Source organism: Myxine glutinosa, chromosome 9 (assembly GCF_964187855.1).
Source record: "Myxine glutinosa chromosome 9, kmMyxGlut1.1, whole genome shotgun sequence".
In the NCBI taxonomy this organism is placed as follows: domain Eukaryota; kingdom Metazoa; phylum Chordata; class Myxini; order Myxiniformes; family Myxinidae; genus Myxine; species Myxine glutinosa.
In genome coordinates this window covers 51,933,258-51,952,628 of record NC_136269.1, presented here as the reverse complement: position 1 = coordinate 51,952,628, position 19,371 = coordinate 51,933,258, and the positions used below count along the sequence as shown (strand labels likewise).

General features: G+C 46.9%; 1 protein-coding gene across 3 annotated transcripts in view; it reads left to right on the top strand.

Moving 5' to 3' along the window:
- Positions 1–19,371, top strand: part of BIVM (basic, immunoglobulin-like variable motif containing) — a 42,266-nt gene that overhangs the window by 13,491 nt on the left and 9,404 nt on the right. For all 3 annotated transcript variants that reach the window (XM_068129144.2, XM_068129146.2, XM_068129145.2), the window contains 2 exons: positions 2,021–2,153; positions 16,316–16,399. In XM_068129144.2, coding sequence (XP_067985245.2) covers positions 2,021–2,153; positions 16,316–16,399 — 217 coding nt within the window. The remainder of the gene's footprint in view (positions 1–2,020; positions 2,154–16,315; positions 16,400–19,371) is intronic.

The window sequence follows — 19,371 nt, the reverse complement described above, 5'->3', positions numbered from 1 at the left end:
GTTGCTATGGTTCGCTACGTGTGGTTCATGGACTAACTAGGGTGCGATCTTTAACCAGCCAATTGATGGGGATATTTACAGGGGAACATTGATAAGGGACACATTTACTAAAATTTACTAGTGAAGGTTCTAAAAACCGTAACAATATATACTATAATAGAAGTTCGTCCGTGTGTGCTTGCATCTGGGTTCTACTCAATGGTTGGACAATTCACCTGATTCCACCCACACTTTCTATACTACTGCCGCTGTGTGCTATGTTGGTGATTACTGCTATGCAACGTCAAAAACGGCATATTCACAATCGCCATGCCATCCCTATAAGTTTTCCCTTCAGTGTGTGTGGGGGGGGGGGGGGGCAGAGTGAGGGAGGAGAAGGGGATGGAGAGGGGGCACCATCACAAATCCCCATGCTTCCCACTTAAAGCAAAGTTGAAAGATGGCAAAAAGTTCCACCAGGAATGACCCAATATCAAGTTTTGAGTTAAATTTTTGTTGAATATTATTTTTATTTTTTTTAATCCCTGTGACCCTTAGGGGAATCCCTGTGACCCATGCCCCTTAGGGCATGAACCGTGTATCAAATCCAAAAAACGTTACATATTTTGTGCGTCCACCCCAATACAAACAACACAACAACATGCATTTTAAGGCCATTTTCCCTGATAGAGTGGGGGTTACCCTTGCGGTCCCCATGACAATCTTCTCCATTTTGCCATATTTTCTGCATCTCTCCTTGTTAACCCCCTTGCCCGCATTTCTTCTTCCACCATCTTTAGCCAAGTCTTTCTCGGTCTTCCCCGTCCTCTACTTCCTTCTACATTCATTTCCATCACTCTCCTCAACCAGTCACTTTCATCCTTCCTCAATCAATCCCAATCAATCAATCAATCCACCCAAATGTTGATTGTATATACAAAGCTTCATTGAAGAATGTTTAAAAACATGCCTGTAATTGCATATTTTGGTATTTGACTTTTTGACCCTGCCATACTGCTTTAGCACGTTCGTGCCATGTAGGATTTGTGCCATGATAATAAAATCATAAGACTTTTACTTTCAAATGTAAAATGACATTTCAGTCTTGCTTGAACAGGAAGGTACGGAATGGCATCCTCTTCCAGAATAATCCCGTCTCGTCAGCGTAAAAGACTTGCTCCGGCCTAAATCCCTTCTCGATATGTTTCTTGAGCTGCAGCGGGTAGTACTCTGCAGCAACATGGTCTGCTGATGCTGCTTTCTCGACAAACTTGACGTTATGGAGACAGAATATTCTTCTTCCCGTATGCCTCATGAAAAATGTTCATGGATGTGCAATACTTTCTCCCGTATCACCTCTTCCACTCAATGGCACTTTTTCTGTGTATGTTCCTCGATCCAAACATTAAAGGCTGTTCCATCCTTTCAACATGAGGATCATGGGACTGGAATGTCACTCTCGTACTTTGGGGAGCACGTTAACCACCCACATGGATGCAAGCAATGACTCTTAGCTCGGTTCAAAAACCGTGAATGGTCGAAATTATGTCCGGCTATAACTAAATAGGTATACAGAGAATGTGCTCGTGATGTTTAATGGTTGACTCTGTATTCTACAGTTCTAGCATCGTGTTATGATGACATCTCGCAAGCAAATAACAGACTAGCAATGCCCTAGTTTGTTGTTGTTTTAATGTCCATTACATCCTATAATGCCCGTCTTTCAGTCCAAGAGAATATCGGAAAAACGGATTTGAGACGTTGGAAGGCCAGGCCGCAGACAATGACTTTGTCCATCACAGAGTCGCATGGGCCGCACTTTTGAAACCCCTGGTGTAGAGTTTATAGCAGAATGGCAGAAAGTCGAGTGTCAGTGGTGTGAAGAAAGGAAATGTTTGATAATAACAAGCATCGTGAGTGTAGTAGTGAAGAGGTGCCGGTCAAGTGAGTGATGCAAAGTGCAGTGAATTCATTGGTAGCGAGAGGGGAGTGGATCACCCACAATTGTCTTGTTTATTAATGTCTTGTTCTGTATTTACAGCGGAGAGTGCACGAGGGAAGCTGTCGGCAGGCCTGCGTGATGATTCCTACGCGTTCGTGTACCACTGCGAGAATCATTACTTCTGTCCCATTGGATACGAGGAAACACCGTACCATGCCGTGTCTGCATACAGGTGCGCTCATTCATTTGTGTGCACATGCCATAGCTTCTCTTTATGGTTCTCCACACCACCACGTATCCCTGCGCATCGTAAGAGGCGACCCAGGGTTGGCGTCAGGAAGGGCATCTGGCCATTAAAAAAAAACCATTGCCTCAAACAGGGAACCGTGATTGTCATGGGGCCCGCAAGGCTAACCCCCGTTCTAGCGGGGAAAATGGCCTTAAAACGATCATTCATTCATTCATTCATTCACTCACTACACATTGGGCACCGCAAAAGTAAAATGGGAAGCAAATGGTAATTACCCACGCCAATCAAGATTCAGGAAGAGACTTTCGCTTGTCACATCCCTGTTACATCCTTTAATCTAGCGAATAACCTCCGCAGATCTTATTTACTTGATCTGCCATTTACTTATACAATATACTATGTTACGCGATGCATTGGGCATTGGTAATGATCCAAAGGGTTAGTCTTATTAAAAGTTGCTACGAGCCCTCTTACATACACTAGAAGAGCTCACCATAGGAATCCTTTATATATCGCCCCCTGCTGGCTTTGCTTTGTAACAGCAGTTTTATATTCATTCATTCCATCAGAAATTGTATAGCCTGGTGTTGGCTTAGCGGTTAGGGTGCCGGCTTGGGATCCTAGGATCCTGGGTTTGAATCCCGGTCATCGCTGAATTAACACCAGGGGGTAACTCAGCCACTCAGCCACGCACTGGTAACTCAGCCAGTCATCCTTCCGAGGTCGGCAAATTGAGTACCAGTTCACTGGTAATTCCCTGTGTGTCGCAAGAGGCGACTAACAGGGTTGGTGGCAGGAAGGGCATCCGGCCATAAAACATTGCTTCAAAAAGGGGACCACGGTGCCCGAAAAAGGCCAACCCCTGCTCTGCCGGGAAAAATGGCCTCTAAAGGTGGTTCTTCAGAAATTGTGCCCAGAATAAGATAGCTCATAAAATAGTCTCCTCACAGAATAAGATAGTCAAAAAGAGCTCGATGTCTCAAGGAACAGCCGTGCAAGATGGGGAGGGTCAGAAGTGGGGGGTGAACATGGAGAGTGTTATATTAAAATTTGCATTCGTAATTAACAGCTTTCTGGCCAAGTTTGACGGGTGTTCTCATCACCCTCCACCAAAACGCGAGACCTAAAATTAAATAGTTCCCGTCACCAAATATCTTCTTGATTAAAAATCTCCGATTGTGATCGCATAAGGGCACCAAAGTTGAGGCTGTGGAGCTTCTGTGCAACGGACATGTAGTTTTAGAGGTGGAGGAGATGTTTGTCGATGGAAAACAGTTGCTCCCGGGAAAAAAAAAACCCAGGCAGTGTATAATCATAAACCTCGCTGGAGGCCTGAAGGCCAAAAGGCTGAGGCCTATACGTGCTGGTGCCTTCTTAATGGCCATGAAGCCCACCATATATGGATATATACGGGCTCATGCTTGCTTTACGATGAAGGGAAAACATACGGAAGGCATAGCGATTATGAATAATGTACACCACTTACTGTAGCAGATGACTTCGGTTTACCACAGTACGAAAATGCCGAACATATTATTTAGTTAGGTTATAATTGTGGGTGGAGTCAGGTTAGCTGACCAGCCAATGGTGGAAGACACATCTTGGCTTATTAGATATGCTGGCCTTCGCCAATGTTTTGTGTCACGTGATAGTTGCTAGCCAATGATATTGTATATAAATAAAAAAGAGGGCAAAGTGGCCTTTAAAGGTTGAGGTGATGGATAAAAATACCCTGAGGGCAATCCCTGGGTCTGACTTGGTCTGTGTGCTAAATGTGATGGTTGGCGGCCCAGCAAAAACACAAACATACAGACGGACAGACGACAAATTTTATTTATATTATTAGATACTAGTGGGGTCACCTGTGGGAATCCCACAGGCATGGACGTGTGTGACATTTGGACATCTTCATTTGCAGTGCATTCAGAAAGTATTCAGACCCCTTCACTTTTTTCACATTTTGTTATGTTGCAGCCTTATGCTGAAATCGTTTAAATTCATTTTTTCCCTCTTCAATCTACACTCAACACCCCTTAATGACAAAGAGAAAACAGGATTTTAGAAAGTTTTGCAAATTTATTAAAAAGAAAAAACTGAAATATCACATTGACATAAGTATTCATACCCTTTGCTATGACACTTGAAATTTAGCTCAGGTGCCTCCCATTTCTCTCGATTATCTTTGAGATGTTTCTACACCTTGATTGGAGTCCACCTGTGGTAAATTCAATTGATTGGACGTGATTTGGAAAGGCACACACCTGTCTATATAAGGTCTCACAGCTGACAATGCATATCAGAGTTAAAACCAAGCCATGAGGTCGAAGGAACTGCCTGCAGAGCTCAGACAGGATTGTGTCGAGGCACAGATCTGGGGAAGCCGACAAAAAAAATTCTGCTGCATTGAAGGTTCCCAAGAGCACAGTGGCCTCCATAATTCGTAAATGGAAGAAGTTTGGAACAACCAGGACTCTTCCTAGAGCTGGCCGCCCGGCCAAATTGAGCAATCGGGGGAGAAGCGCCTTGGTAAGAGAGGTGACCAAGAACCCGATGGTCACTCTGGCTGAGCTCCAGAGATCCTGTATGGAGATGGGAGAAACGTCCAGAAGGACAACTATCACTGCAACACTCCACCGATCTGGGCTTTATGGCAGAGTGGCCAGACGGAAGCCTCTCCTCAGTGAAAGACACATGAAAGCCCACAGAATCTTGTTTCTCACAGTCTGAAAGTCCTTTACGTGCTTTTTTGCAAACTCCAAGCGGGCTTTCATGTGTCTTTCACTGAGGAGAGGCTTCCGTCTGGCCACTCTGCCATAAAGCCCACACGGGGGGAGTGGGTCACACACGGTGGGAGTGGGTGAGTGGGTCACACACTGGGGGAGTGGGTCACACCCTGGGGGAGTGGGTTACACGCTGGGGGGAGTGGGTCACACGCTGGGGGGAGTGGGTCACATGCGGGGGGGAGTGGGTCACACACTGGGGGAGTGGGTCACACACTGGGGGAGTGGGTCACACACTGGGGGAGTGGGTCACACACTGGGGGAGTGGGTCACACACTGGGGGAGTGGGTCACACACTGGGGGAGTGGGTCACACACTGGGGGAGTGGGTCACACACTGGGGGAGTGGGTCACACACTGGGGGAGTGGGTCACACACTGGGGGAGTGGGTCACACACTGGGGGAGTGGGTCACACACTGGGGGAGTGGGTCACACACTGGGGGAGTGGGTCACACACTGGGGGAGTGGGTCACACACTGGGGGAGTGGGTCACACACTGGGGGAGTGGGTCACACACTGGGGGAGTGGGTCACACACTGGGGGAGTGGGTCACACACTGGGGGAGTGGGTCACACGCGGGGGCAGGGGGAGTGGGTCAAACGCGGGGGGGAGTGGGTCACACGCGGTGGGGAGTGGGTCACACGCGGGGGGGGAGTGGGTCACACGCGGGGGGGAGTGGGTCACACGCGGGGGGGAGTGGGTCACACGCGGGGGGGAGTGGGTCACACGCGGGGGGGAGTGGGTCACACGCGGGGGGGAGTGGGTCACACGCGGGGGGGAGTGGGTCACACGCGGGGGGGAGTGGGTCACACGCGGGGGGGAGTGGGTCACACGCGGGGGGGAGTGGGTCACACGCGGGGGGGAGTGGGTCACACGTGGGGGGGAGTGGGTCACACGTGGGGGGGAGTGGGTCACACGCGGGGGGGAGTGGGTCACACGCTGGTGGAGTGGGTCACACACTGGGGGAGTGGGTCACCTCCCTACCCTCTTGGGGAAGGGTGGAGGATTATTTCATGTCCACGACCTGGCACTTGGTACCCCAATCACATATACAAATTTGAAGGAAATTGGCCAGTACGTTTTTGATTCTATAAGGTTCAGACACAGAGAATTGCTGACTTTTAGTGTACTAGGGCATGCCCGTACTATATCTATATCTAAAATTATATCCCCCCCTCTATTTACATGAAATGGTTTGGTCCATGAAATGTTTTGGTCCATTCGCAACGCCAAAGCGAACGGCGAACGCTTTACATGAAATGGTTTGGTGCATGAAATGTTTTGGTCCATTCGCAACGCCAAAGCGAACGGCGAACGGCTTGCGAGTACAGTGACAATCCCCCCGGGGTTTTAATTAGTTTTAAAACATCGTTTAACGCCAACATAGCGCCAACATAGTTTGCAAACGTGAAATAAATGAATACGCTCTCAAATGTGCCATCCGAGGCAGAGTGTGTCCGCCACGTTCGGCACACGCGATAGCTCGCTGCTCTCTGATTGGTTGAATCGTTTTTTGGACATAGCTCGGTAAGTAATTGTCCGATTAATATGAAACCTTGAAAAGGCACATCCTCGGGTCCCCAGCAATATACCTGGCAAGTTTAAAGTATATCGGACCCGTGGTTGTCGAGAAACAGCGGTCACAGACAAACAAACGTACAAACGTACAAACAAACACACAGAGATTACTGGAATTATAGATAGATTACTCTCACTTAACTTCTTTGCACCTAACCACGTCCCCTCTGCCTAACCCACGTCCCCTCTCCCTAACCCACGTCCCCTATCCCTAACCCACGCCCCCTTTCCCTAACCCATGCCCCCTTCCCCTAACCCATGCCCCCTTTCCCTAACCACGCCCCCTTTCCCTAACTGACGCCCCCTTTCCCTAACCCACGCCCCCTTTCCCTAACCCACGCCCCCTTTCCCTAACCCACACCCCCTTTCCCTAACCCACGCCCCCTTTCCCTAACCCTCGCCTTCAACGTGAATGTAAACACACATTAAACCCACCTGACAAGCCACGCAAAATGATATCCATCCGTGCTCTGAAGCACTGCATTTAAAATCCTCAATAATATTCCAGAGCAAACCATAGGTAATAAATGCCAGTATAAGACTGTACAAAAAGTCAATGCACCACTTCATCATCATTTATTTGCAGCCATATTGTGTGTTTGTCATATTAACAACATTTGCCATCACTGCGGTGTCGTTTATTGATCGTATTTTTTGCTCATTTTTATCGCTACATAATATGAAAGTGGGAGAGTGCACCAGATAAACCTGTCCAACGTTTTCTTCTTTTTGAAATAAAACTGAGTCTACTTCGAATTATAAACAACTTGTTAAATCAGATGATTTAAAGTGTGAAATTTTATGTTTCATTCTTGCATTCGTTTTAAATTAAAATGTCTTCAGGTGAATAGAAATTTAGTTGCGTTGGAGCGGCATCGCACTGCACATAGTGCATTGTCAATGTTTATTCAAAATTTCTACCATTATTTCCTAATTTTATTACTTACACACCATTCTGAGGTCAAAAGCAAGGCTAATCATGCTCAATTTTGTGTGTAAAAAAAATAAAAAAATTGAAGTTTCGCTTGTCATACTACAATCGCCTATGTGATCACTATACATCGGATTTTTATGTGAAAAAATAAAAAATATTTTTTCACATAAAACGGCTTTTTTGCGCGCAAAAAAATTATTTTGCTATTTTCGGAGGAAATAAATATTTCGCCCTTTTTCGGGAAAAATAAAATAAAATGCCCTTTTTGGTCGAAAATGTCTGGCAACGCTAAAAAAAATTAGGGAATTTTTCGAAATTTTTAACTGCGATCGAAATTTTTAACTGCGATCTAAATTTTTAGCTGCGATCGATCTCAAAAACAAAACGTTGCGTCCACTTGCGTGCGTTGCGTCCCCAGCGTGTACAGCAGTGAGGCGGTGTACTACAGTGAGAGAGTGTCCACAAAGTGTGAACAAGTCTCCTATCAAGATGAGTGCTGCTCTTCGTGACAAGTGGCTGAAAGAATTCAACGCTGGCGGCGATGGAGCCACCTTCAAGTACGTGTCGAGTGACACGGCTTTCTGTCGAGCTTGTGAAAAGACTTTCCGGGCGAAGCAGAAGTCTGAGCTGGCCCAACATGTCCGAGGAGACCGCCACAAGAGCAACTTGGCCTTGAAGAAGAAGAGGATGGTCACGCAAGCCACCATGGAGGACTTTGGTGGCGGAAAGAGGCACAAGTGCGACGTCGTGGCTCAGGAGCTGTGCCAGGCCATGCTGGCCGCTGGCATCCCATGGTCGAAATTGGAAAACCCTGCCCTCCGGTCGTTCCTGGAGAAGCACATCACTCTCCAGATCCCTGATGAAAGCTGGATTCGAAAGCACTACCTCGACAAGTGCTATGACGAGGCCTTGGCGGGGATCCGTGCCGACCTCGGACAGCAGCCCATCTGGCTGTCCGTCGACGAGACGACCGATTCGGCAGGTCAATATGTGGCCAACATCATCGCGGGACGCTTGTCCAAGGAGGGGTACTTTCGTCCCCACCTCGTCCAGTGCATGTTTCTGGAGAAGACCAATTTCGGGGAGATCGTGCGTGCAGTCAATGACACGCTGCGCTATCTTTGGCCTGATTTCAAGCCGGAGTGCCTCAAGGTCCTCGTCAGCGACGCTGCGGCCTATATGATCAAGGCCGGCCATGCCCTGAAGGAACTCTTCCCGGACTTGCTGCATGTAACTTGCGTTGCCCACGCGCTCCACCGTGTCTGCGAGACAGTCCGAGAAATGTTCAAGGACGTCAACGACCTGATTGCCACGACGAAGAAGGTGTTCGTCAAAGCCCCGTCGCGTGTTGTCTTTTGGAAGGAGCAGCAGCCCAATCTTTCTCTCCCCCCGGAGCCCATTCTGACTCGGTGGGGGACGTGGATCGACGCCGTGGTGTTTTACGCCGAGCACTTCGAGGCCGTCAAGGACATTGTGGACCAGCTGAACGATGACGACGCGATGGCAATCCGGAGTGCCAAGGACCTGTTCGGAAAGGCGGACATCAAGCTCAGTTTGGTCTTCTTAAATGCCCACGTGTCGTTCATCCCGAAGATCCTTAAGCAGCTGGAGGAGGCCGGCATGGAGCTGGCCAAGGCCTTCCAGCTCCTTGATCAGGCCAAGGAGGAGCTCGAAAAGATCCGAGGCTGCCGTAAGGAGATCCTGCTCACCAAGTTCAAGGCGGTGCTGCAGCGCAATCCCGACATTGGTGTGCTGAGGACAGTGGCTTTGATCCTGGATGGAGATCAGCACGGATCTGAGGTTGGTGTGCCGGCTGGAGTCAAGCTTGCTGACATCCCCCTCTTGAGGTACTGCCCCATCGTCAGCGTCGACGTGGAAAGGTCCTTCTTCGTCTACAGAAACGTCCTCACCGACCGCCGACACCACCTCACCAAGGAGAACATTACCAAGATAATGATTTCAAACACCTACTTTAGCCGTTCCTAAAAGGGTCTTGTCAATTTCTACTAGTCCTCTACTTATCAAACAATGCGGTTGCAATAAAGGTACCTGAACGTCATTTATTACCTGTTTACTAGCCCAGATTGCTTAATGTTGTGCAGGAAAAAGCTTACCATTTTTTGTTCTTTTTTTGACTGATTTCTGAAAAACGTGGTAATAATAAAAAATGAATAAAACGGGGGAAAAAAATATTTCGGGATTTTTTCACATAAAAAAAAAAAAATCCGCTTTTCAAAACATAAAAGGCCTATTTTCTTAACATAAAAATCCGTAGTCTAGTGATCACGTACACCACTGCCTGTGCCGTTTGCAATGGAGTTGCCCATCATATATATACAGCAGCTCAACACTAGAACAGCACTATGTCGAGCGCATACCTCCGAAAGGCCGAACAGTTTACGTTTTGTATCCTCCACTGATAGGCCTGATCTGAATCCCGACCTGAATCAAAATCTAATCGGCTTTTCTTGTCACCTAACCACCTCATCCACCAAGTTTAGTCATAACTTATCCACAACGTATTGAAATACCATGATATTATATAGTTTTGGCTCCATCTCTCAATGGTTAAGTATCACTTAGAAAATTATAGTATTCGGATCCACATCTTCACCAAAATCTGACCAATTTGCAATTGTCACGCACCCAACCTGTCCACAAAGAAAGTAAATGCAAGATTTGTCGGACGCACCCACTCATCGTGAGTGATAGACACAATTGGGCTTTTTTTTTCTTTTTCTTTTTTTGGATACTGAATCGAGGCTCGTGAAAGAGCTAACATTTATTTCACAAACAAATCAACCAGACAAACAAAATATACAAAAAGAGGGAGCGGAAGACAAGATGGGGAGAAGGGATGATGGGGAGAGACACAACCACAACATTTGAGAGCAGGGAGAAGTGTGTGGGAGGGAGAGGGCTTGGGGGCAGGAGGCATGGGAAGGGGGGGAGGGGAGGGGAGAGGTATAAAACACAAGGGGACCGAAATTAGCGGGGGTAGAAAAGATCAAGGTTTTGGATGGGGGAGGATAAGAGATGGTGGTGAACAGCTGTTTTAAAGACCTGGAGGGTGGAGTGGGATTGCAGAGAGTGAGGGAGTTTGTTCCAGAGGCGGGAGAAAAGAGGAATGAAGGAGTGAAGGTGAGCAGAAAGTCTTGATTTTGGCAGTTTAACCATAAGAGGGTTGCAGGCAGATCTTGTGCGACCTGTAGGAATATTTGGGTGGGACACAAGGGATGGGTTTGGGACACAAGATTTAGAGGCAAACACAGAGTTGAGGCATTCAGCTTTTTCACGTGCGGAGTCAGCTGTTAAGCCGTTTGAGGTGAGGGAGGGGATGGAGGGGGAACAAACACCAGAAACAGATTTGACCAGACGCCACCAGGATTTGGAGGAGGGAGACAGATAAGAGAGTTCGGTCTTGAGAGAGAAAAAAAAAAAAAAAACCACCTTTAGAGGCCATTTTTCCCCGCAAGCAGGGGTTGGCCTTTTTTGGGAACCGTGGTTGTTGTTGTTTTTCGGTCCCCTTTTTGAAGCAATGTTTTATGGCCGGATGCCCTTCCTGACGCCAACCCTTTTTGCCGCCTTTAACGACAAGCAGGGAATTACCAGTGAACTGGTACTCAATTTGCCGACCTCGGAAGGATGACAGGCTGAGTCAACCCCCCTGGCGTTAATTCAGCGATTGACCGGGATTCGAACCCAGGATCCTAGGATCCTAAGCCGGCACCCTAGCCGCTAGCCCAACACCAGGGATCTTGAGATATTTCTTGAGAATGGTGAGATATTTCTTCCTGGCTCTCCTGAGAGTGGACACACACTTGTTTCGGGCTTTGTGAAAGGAAATGAGATTTCCTTCCGTTGGATTTGCTTTCCAGGAGACGAAAGCAAGTTGTTTCAGGGCAACAGCCTCACCACAAGATTCCGTGTACCATGGACGGGAGGAAGGGTATGACAACTGAAGACGAGATGGGATAAATCTGTGCATGAGAGAGAGCAATTTACTTTGAAAGAATTCCCAGGATGAGTTGATGTCAGAGGCGGTAGAGATGGGAGACCAGTCCAGATGATTGATGGCTGCTTGAAGACCGTGCCAGTTGGCCTGAGTGAAATGCCAGACTCGTCGACGCTGAGGAGGCTCTCTGAGAATGGTCAGAGAGATGTCCACTTTTACAAGCACATGATCAGATGAGCCGATTGGAGCAGAAGAAGAGCAGCAGACATTTTCAGGGAAGTTAGTCATAACCAAATCCAGAAGAGAAGATGCTCCGTTGACTGAGATCCGGGTCGGGAAATTGACAGATTGTGTCAGGCCCAGTGAGTCGCAGAAGTCCTTTGCTGAAGAGCCATGGCTGGTGAGAGATGTACCCACACCCAGCCAACTGGCATGGTGACAATTGAAATCACCACATATGAGGAAGAGAGAGTTGGGATGGGTAGATAGAAGTTGGTCCATATTGTTACAGTCCGCGGATTAGATGTTATTTACCGAGCGGTGGTATTGCCGCGACCTAACAGTTGCCCCGATTCTTCCCCAACTCACCCGATTCACCCAGACGTTGGCCAAATCACGCTATGCCAAATCAATGATAGAAAGGACACGACGACTGGGAAAGAGGAAACGATGCAAGGGGTACAGTTCTCAAGACCTCCGGAGGAGGGTATAATTACAGTGGTGGAGAAAAGGGGGTAGATTACAAGGCAGTGAGGTAAAGACACAGAAGAGATGGGCACTTAATTACCGTCTTATCTTAGCCCAGACAGACCACAGACAAAGGGAACAAGGCAGACTTACACAGGGATTGATGGCAGGAAGGGACAGGTAGGTCGATAGCACAAGGTGCACCTTGGCTCGGGGACAGGATAAAGCACGGTCCAGAAGATGCGGGGAGGCCTCACAGCGCTCCGAGGGGACGTCTTTCTTTCTCCAAGCTCAGCGCGCATCTGACGTCACCTCCCCCTCACTGCGCATGCTCAGCGGGGAGTGACACGCCCTCGGCTGGTTGGTTCCGCCCCACTGGGGCCGGTCCGCCGCTTCCATTGGGTGCGGGGGTTACCGGGCTCCGCCCTTGACGAGGAGCTGACAGGGAGCCCCTATTTGGTAACCCCGTCGAGCACATGTTTGATGGCGGCTCGTTGGGAAGGCCTGGTGCCCTCCCAACACCCCCTACCAACCAAGCCGGAGTGAGGACGCGCACTTCCTGTGCTCGTTGTTGTTGTTGTTGTTGAACTGTGAGGAAGAGCTGCGGGGAGATATTGGGAGGTCCTAAACTTCCTAACGGTGCCATACAATCACATTCTGGTGCAACGAAGGGTCAGAATTAATGGAAACGAGTCCTTAACTGACATAGACTAAGAATAACTCGCAAGATGTCCTATAGTTGTCTTACATGAGATGCGGTGAACCTGGGCACGACATTTAATGGGGGAAATAGGGGGAGGTCGGGTCTACAGAGTGTTGTTTACAGAAAATGGGACTAGGGAATGGGGGATTGGGGATAGTTGGGAAGTATTGAGGAAATAGGGGAATATTTACAAGCAGATATGGATGGATGCAAATCCCATATCCGCAACAATATTATCAGACAGCGAGATGTAGATGGAGTCATCACTGTTTGGTGGACGGTACAACACACATATGAACAAAAGGTGGGAGCGAAGGGGAAGCCGTAGCCAAAGGTATTCCTGGGGGTGAGGTGGAGAGAGGGCAGTGGAGGGCGAGTGAGGAAGAGTTTTTTTATAAAGATAGCAACCCCACCTCCAGGACGAGGCTCAGGTCTATCATACCGGAGGAGGGAGTAACCTGGGAGAGATACCAAGGCATCAGAGACAAAATGTTTTTTTGTCATATATCATATATCATATAAGTAACTTTTTGAAATGTGAATTATTCAGAGGAGAATGTTTGAATTTTTTCACACGTCACGATTTATTTTTCACACTTTTACATCAAAACCAATTTATTTTTTCATTTGCTGAGTGGAGTTCAAAAAGGAGGACATTAATGAAATACATAAAATAAAACCCAAATGGTTTCATTGCCTTTGATTTTTACCCTGCGCACAAAGCAAAAAGCAGGCTTAAGCAATTAGTGTACTTTGTCTCTCTGTCTGTCTAGAGACGTCATTCCACGATAGAGAGGCAACTTAATTTCAATTGAATTTTATATTTTGAACACTGGAGGACACAAATCAGAACATGAATCGGAACACGAACCTACCTGCAGTTTAGCAGTACTTTGGCTCTGGAATTGGCAAATTGTACGTTTTGGTAATCTGTCCTGAGTTGGTAAATTGGAATTGGTAATCTGTCCTGAGCGCACGTGTGCAGGGAGGAGGAATAAAGTAATTATTTTACTCTGTCTGCCTGTCTGGGGATCAAACATTATTGAAAATCGTTCCAAACAGGACACTTACTGTTTTTAAGGATGTCATAAAGGACACAAACAACAGACGCTATTTGTGGTGAAAATGTACCAAAGTTGAACCCAGGTGTGATGCTCACTTAAACCGCTGGGCGGTGTCTATTAGACCTCGGACGTCCGCGACTCGAGGCCACTCCTGCGACTTTATACAATGACATGTAGAATTGAATGGTACGTACCCACTTATATTCTAGGCTTGCTTGCATTGACTGATATATCCAATCTTTCTCATATGATGCCTTGATCCTGACATATATATATTGCATGGTGTATTTTACAGGATGATGTAAAGATCTTATTGAGATTAAACCTATCTATGGGACGAGTTGTGGATTTGGTTGATTTTCACAACACTTAATCTCAATAAGATCTTCGGAGATGGCGGGACACGAGTCTGGCGATGGCCGGATGAACGCAGATCTCAGACGAGCGTTTCCCGACATTCTGTCACAATGTGTTAAATTAAGTGGTGTAAAAGATGGTGCATCAATGGCGGTAAACTTCCGGAATTTTTTTTTCTTTTTCTGCAGCCTTTAAAACGTTTATTTTATTTCAATTGAATTGTATACTTGAACACTGTAGAACACAAATCACCTTCTTGTCACTTCCAAAAACCTCTAGTTTAGCAGTACTTGGATAAAATATTACGCCATCTCGACCAATCAAATTTTCCGCTCATGCTCTCAGCATTGGGGGATATCGAGATTCAGACAAAGTGGCAGCTTTTAAGAAATATAGCTAGTACTCGGAAATGCAAAGCAAGAGTTTAAAAGACCCTTCCCATGTCCTTTTTCAGAAGACTGCTCGGGGTAAGCTGTTCTATGAATTCTCGAGTTCATTCACGATGTGAACCTGGTGTTGGGCTAGCGGCTAGGGTGCCGGCTTAGGATCCTAGGATCCTGGGTTCGAATCCCGGTCGATCGCTGAATTAACGCCAGGGGGGTTGACTCAGCCTGTCATCCTTCCGAGGTCGGCTAATTGAGTACCAGTTCACTGGTAATTCCCTGTTTGTCGTTAAAGGCGGCAAAAAGTGGTTGGCGTCAGGAAGGGCATCCGGCCGTAAAACATTGCTTCAAAAAGGGGACCGAAAAACAACAACAACTACGGTTCCCGAAAAAGGCCAACCCCTGCTTTGCGGGGAAAAATGGCCTCTAAAGGTGGTTATTATTATTTTTATATATTGTTGCGGATATGGGATTTACATCCATCCATATCCGCTTGTAAATATTCCCCTATTTCCTCAATACTTCCCAACTATCCCCAATCCCCCATTCCCTAGTCCCATTTTCTGTAAACAACACTCTGTAGACCCGACCTCCCCCTATTTCCCCCATTAAATGTCGTGCCCAGGTTCACCGCATCTCATGTAAGACAACTATAGGACATCTTGCTAGTTATTCTTAGTCTATGTCAGTTAAGGACTCGTGTCCATTAATTCTGACCCTTTGTTGCACCAGAATGTGATTGTATGGCACCGTTAGGAAGTTTAGGACCTCCCAATACCTCCCCGCAGCTCTTCCTCACGGTTCAGCAACAACAACAACAACAGCAACGGCAGCGGCGTGCACAGGGAGTGCGTGTCCTCACTCCGGCTTGGTTGGTAGGGGGTGTTGGGAGGGCACGAGGCCTTCCCAACGAGCCGCCATCGAACATGTGCTCGACGGGGTTACCAAATAGGGGCTCCCTGTCAGCTCCTCGTCAAGGGCGGAGCCCGGTAACCCCCGCACGCAATGGAAGCGGCGGACCGGCCCCAGGGGGGCGGAGCCAACCAGCCGAGGGCGTGTCACTCCCCGCTGAGCATGCGCAGGAAGAGGGAGGTGACGTGAGATGCGCGCTGAGCTTGAAGCAAGAGAGACGTCCCTTCCGAGTGCTGTGACACCTCCCTGCATCTCTTGGACCATGCTTGATCCTGTCCCTGAGCCAAGGTGCACCTTGTGCTATCAACCTACCTGTCCTCCCTGCCATCAATCCCTGTGTAAGTCAGCCTTGTTCCGTTTGTCTGTGGTCTGTCTGGGATAAGATAAGACTGTAATTAAGTGCCTATCTCTTCTGTGTCTTTACCTCACTACCTTGTAATCTACCCCCTTTTCTCCACCACTGTAATTATACCCTCCACCGGAGGTCTTGAGAACTGTACCCCTTGCGTCGTTTCATCTATCCCAGTCGTTGTGTCCTTTCCATCATTGATTTAGCATAGCGCGATTTGGTCAACGTCTGGGTGGAATCGGGGTCTAGTCGGGGAATAACTGTTCGGTCGCGGCAATACCACCGCTCGGTAAATAACATCTAAACCGCGTCCGTAACAATATTCACGATCCAAATGCTCGATGTCACTCACTTTGATTGTAATCTCCTTTCGTGAGTGTCAGGTGGATGGAGTCCTTCCCAGGGCCCAACGTATTAATCTGTCTTTCTGTGTGACCAACAGAGGCCTGCGACATTCTGAGGAGAGTGAGTTCTGGATGCTGATTGGAGATCCAAGCCAGAAGAACCCTGCCATCCACTGCAAGAGGTGAGCGAACAATCCAGGCTTCTAATCATGTGTGATGGGTACACATTCTCAAGTATTTCTACTTTCATGATATGCTTTCACTGCCTTTATCTTCATTTATTTTTGTATGCACATATCTGTTTATATTGTTAAGTGGAAGGAGGCGTAGGAGTCCATAGCTAGATCGTGGTAAAAATAGTATGGTCCATATGTCTGAGTAGGTCAGATTACTCTTGAAACAGCGAAAATATCAGTGATAGTCCTATTTGTAAAACGTGTACTGAGGAGGCAGTGATTGTTTGCTTTAAGACAGTCTGGCATAAGTTTGTTGCGCAAAACCTCCTGTAAATCATGCAAGGCCAGGCGAGGTCTTGTGGCACGGGGCATTTAACACCAAAGATACACTGGAAAGCGCTTTGCGCTTTTGGAGGAACAAGCATTACTATCTGTTTGGCTGGCAGGCCACGCAATCATGGTAGCAAGTCATGCTACAGAGCCCTGGAGGAACATGGAACACTTTTGTCCAGGGGTGTCCCACAGTGTGGGACAGCCCGGAAGATGATCCCGCTCACAAGCAGTGGACAGCCAATATCAGGGACTCCTCATGCATGAGGACATTCCAAGAGTTCACAAGGGTCATTGCCATGCCACACGCGGCAGTTGGGAATTACGTTGAGTGTCAGGGAGGAATTAACACCTGAATTCTTCTGATTGACAGTTTTGCTAACTACCGTAGTTGATGTTCCTTCATCCTATTCTCCAAATAGACTTATCTATGAATGAAGGAAATAAAAATGGGGAAATTAGCCAATTTGACTTGTACTCCGCATCGACTTATCGGCCAAAATATACGGCACTGAATGAATGAATGAATGATCGTTTTAAGGCCATTTTCCCCGCTAGAGTGGGGGTTAGCCTTGTGGGCCCATGACAATCATGGTTCCCTGTTTGAGGCGATGTTTTTATGGCCGGATGCCCTTCCTGACGACAACCCTTGGTCGCCTCTTACGATGCGCAGGGATACGGTGTACCTATTCTAAATCGGGGTACACACCGGGATCATTCATCCCTGCAAGCTGGTACTCAATTTGCCGACCTCGGAAGGAAAATCAGGATCCTAGGATCCCAAGCCTGTGCCCTAACCGCTAAACCAACACCAGGCTCCCAAAATATACGGCAGTGTGAATTTGTTAAGCTCGGCGATATTCAGGAGTAGCAAAAGTTCCTGGCAAGATGGGTGAATCAGACCCGTCAACGTGACAATATTGTCTTTTGATAAACTTGTATGGAGTTTTTTGGGGGGGGTTTTTGCGATAGGTATTCAACTGTATTCAGGTAAACCTGCATAGTTTATATGCATATAAGTTTAATCAGCCCACTAGAGGTCTGACAAATTCCATTAATATATTATACATTCTGAATGGAAAATGTTTGATCGGATTGTCCTGAGCGCACGTTTAGGATTGTCCTAAGGTACAAAAGTGGCACGCTTATTTTTGGGCCGTCTAACCTGGGTTTGATTCCAGACCCCACTATAAACTGTCATCCTGCTGCATCACATTCAGGGAGTTGCATCAAAAGTGTGCCAGAATGCACATGAGCATTATTAAACTGTTTCCCACCGGCTGGTGAACTTCTAGCACTTCCTTTCATATCAATTTTATTTTTACAAATACCTGCCCAAATCACCTTCAGTCATGTCTAGCCAACAGGTTCAAGAAAGACTTGCGCCAAAGAAGATGTGGATAAGTAAACTTTGAATTAAAATAACGAGTTTCCACCCACACGGTACGAAGCTGCTCTCTCTCCGTGTATAAACACATTCATGGGTTCGGCATTAGTACTTTCGCCATTTACCACATGTGGAAACTTTCGCTGCTTCGGTAGTATCTCAATAAAATTGAGATTTTGCGTTTCCACATGCACAAAGCAGATCTTTCTCGTGTGTTAACACATTTGCGGCTTTGGGCAATTTCTCAATACAATTGAGAGTCTCGGTTTCCACCTGCAAGATGTCGCAATTTTTCGCTTTTGGAGCCAGCCCCACCAAATCTTCTGTGCAGCTCTTTGGATCCCTACACGTATCCTGACGTGGGTGAGTTTTCATAAAATTTCTCGAAACTTTTTTTTTTGGAGATCCCGGGTTCCCACCCGTGCATAGCACTGGTACCTCACTGGTATATACTGTATATGTATGTATATATATATGTATGTATATATATATGTATGTATATATATATGTATGTATGTACTGTATATGTATGTACTGTATATGTATGTATGTGTATATATATATATATATATATATATATATATATATATATATATATATATATATATATATATATATATATATATATATATATATATATATAATTTATATATATATATTGTTGCGGTTTTAGAATCCACACTTGTTATAAATAACTCTTGTAAATATCCCATCATTTAATAAAGTTAAAGGTTGCACCCTTAGTTAGTCCATATGCAACACGTAGACCACCATAGGAACTTTAGTTATTTCATTATTATGTGTTTCAGATAAGGCCGTGTTTCCAATAGTTGAATCTGTGTTGCATCAATGAAATAAGAGTAGATCCCCAATTCATTTTGTTCATTTTGCGACCTCTCTCCAATTCTGTTACGCGCCTTGGTTAGCGTTCGCACAGGCGCCGCCATTGACCACACGGTCGGCTCGAGGAAGAAGGGGGCGGAGCACCAGGAACAAGGTGTGGCCACGTCAACTAGTCATCAAAGGCGTGGCCGGGTAAGCCCCCACCAGCCAACCAGGGCTGAGGTGAGCTCGCCGAAGGGCGTGGCTTTTTGGTTGGCATAGTGATCTTGAAGCGCGATATATAAGCGTGAGCGCAAAGCCCTTTCACGGACTTGTTCGGCGGCGCTCTTGATGAACGGACTTGTGGGTATATGCGCTTATTGAAAGGACTGATCCAGAAGCGCACATTTGCGAAGGACTTGTTGGAGGCACGCGCATT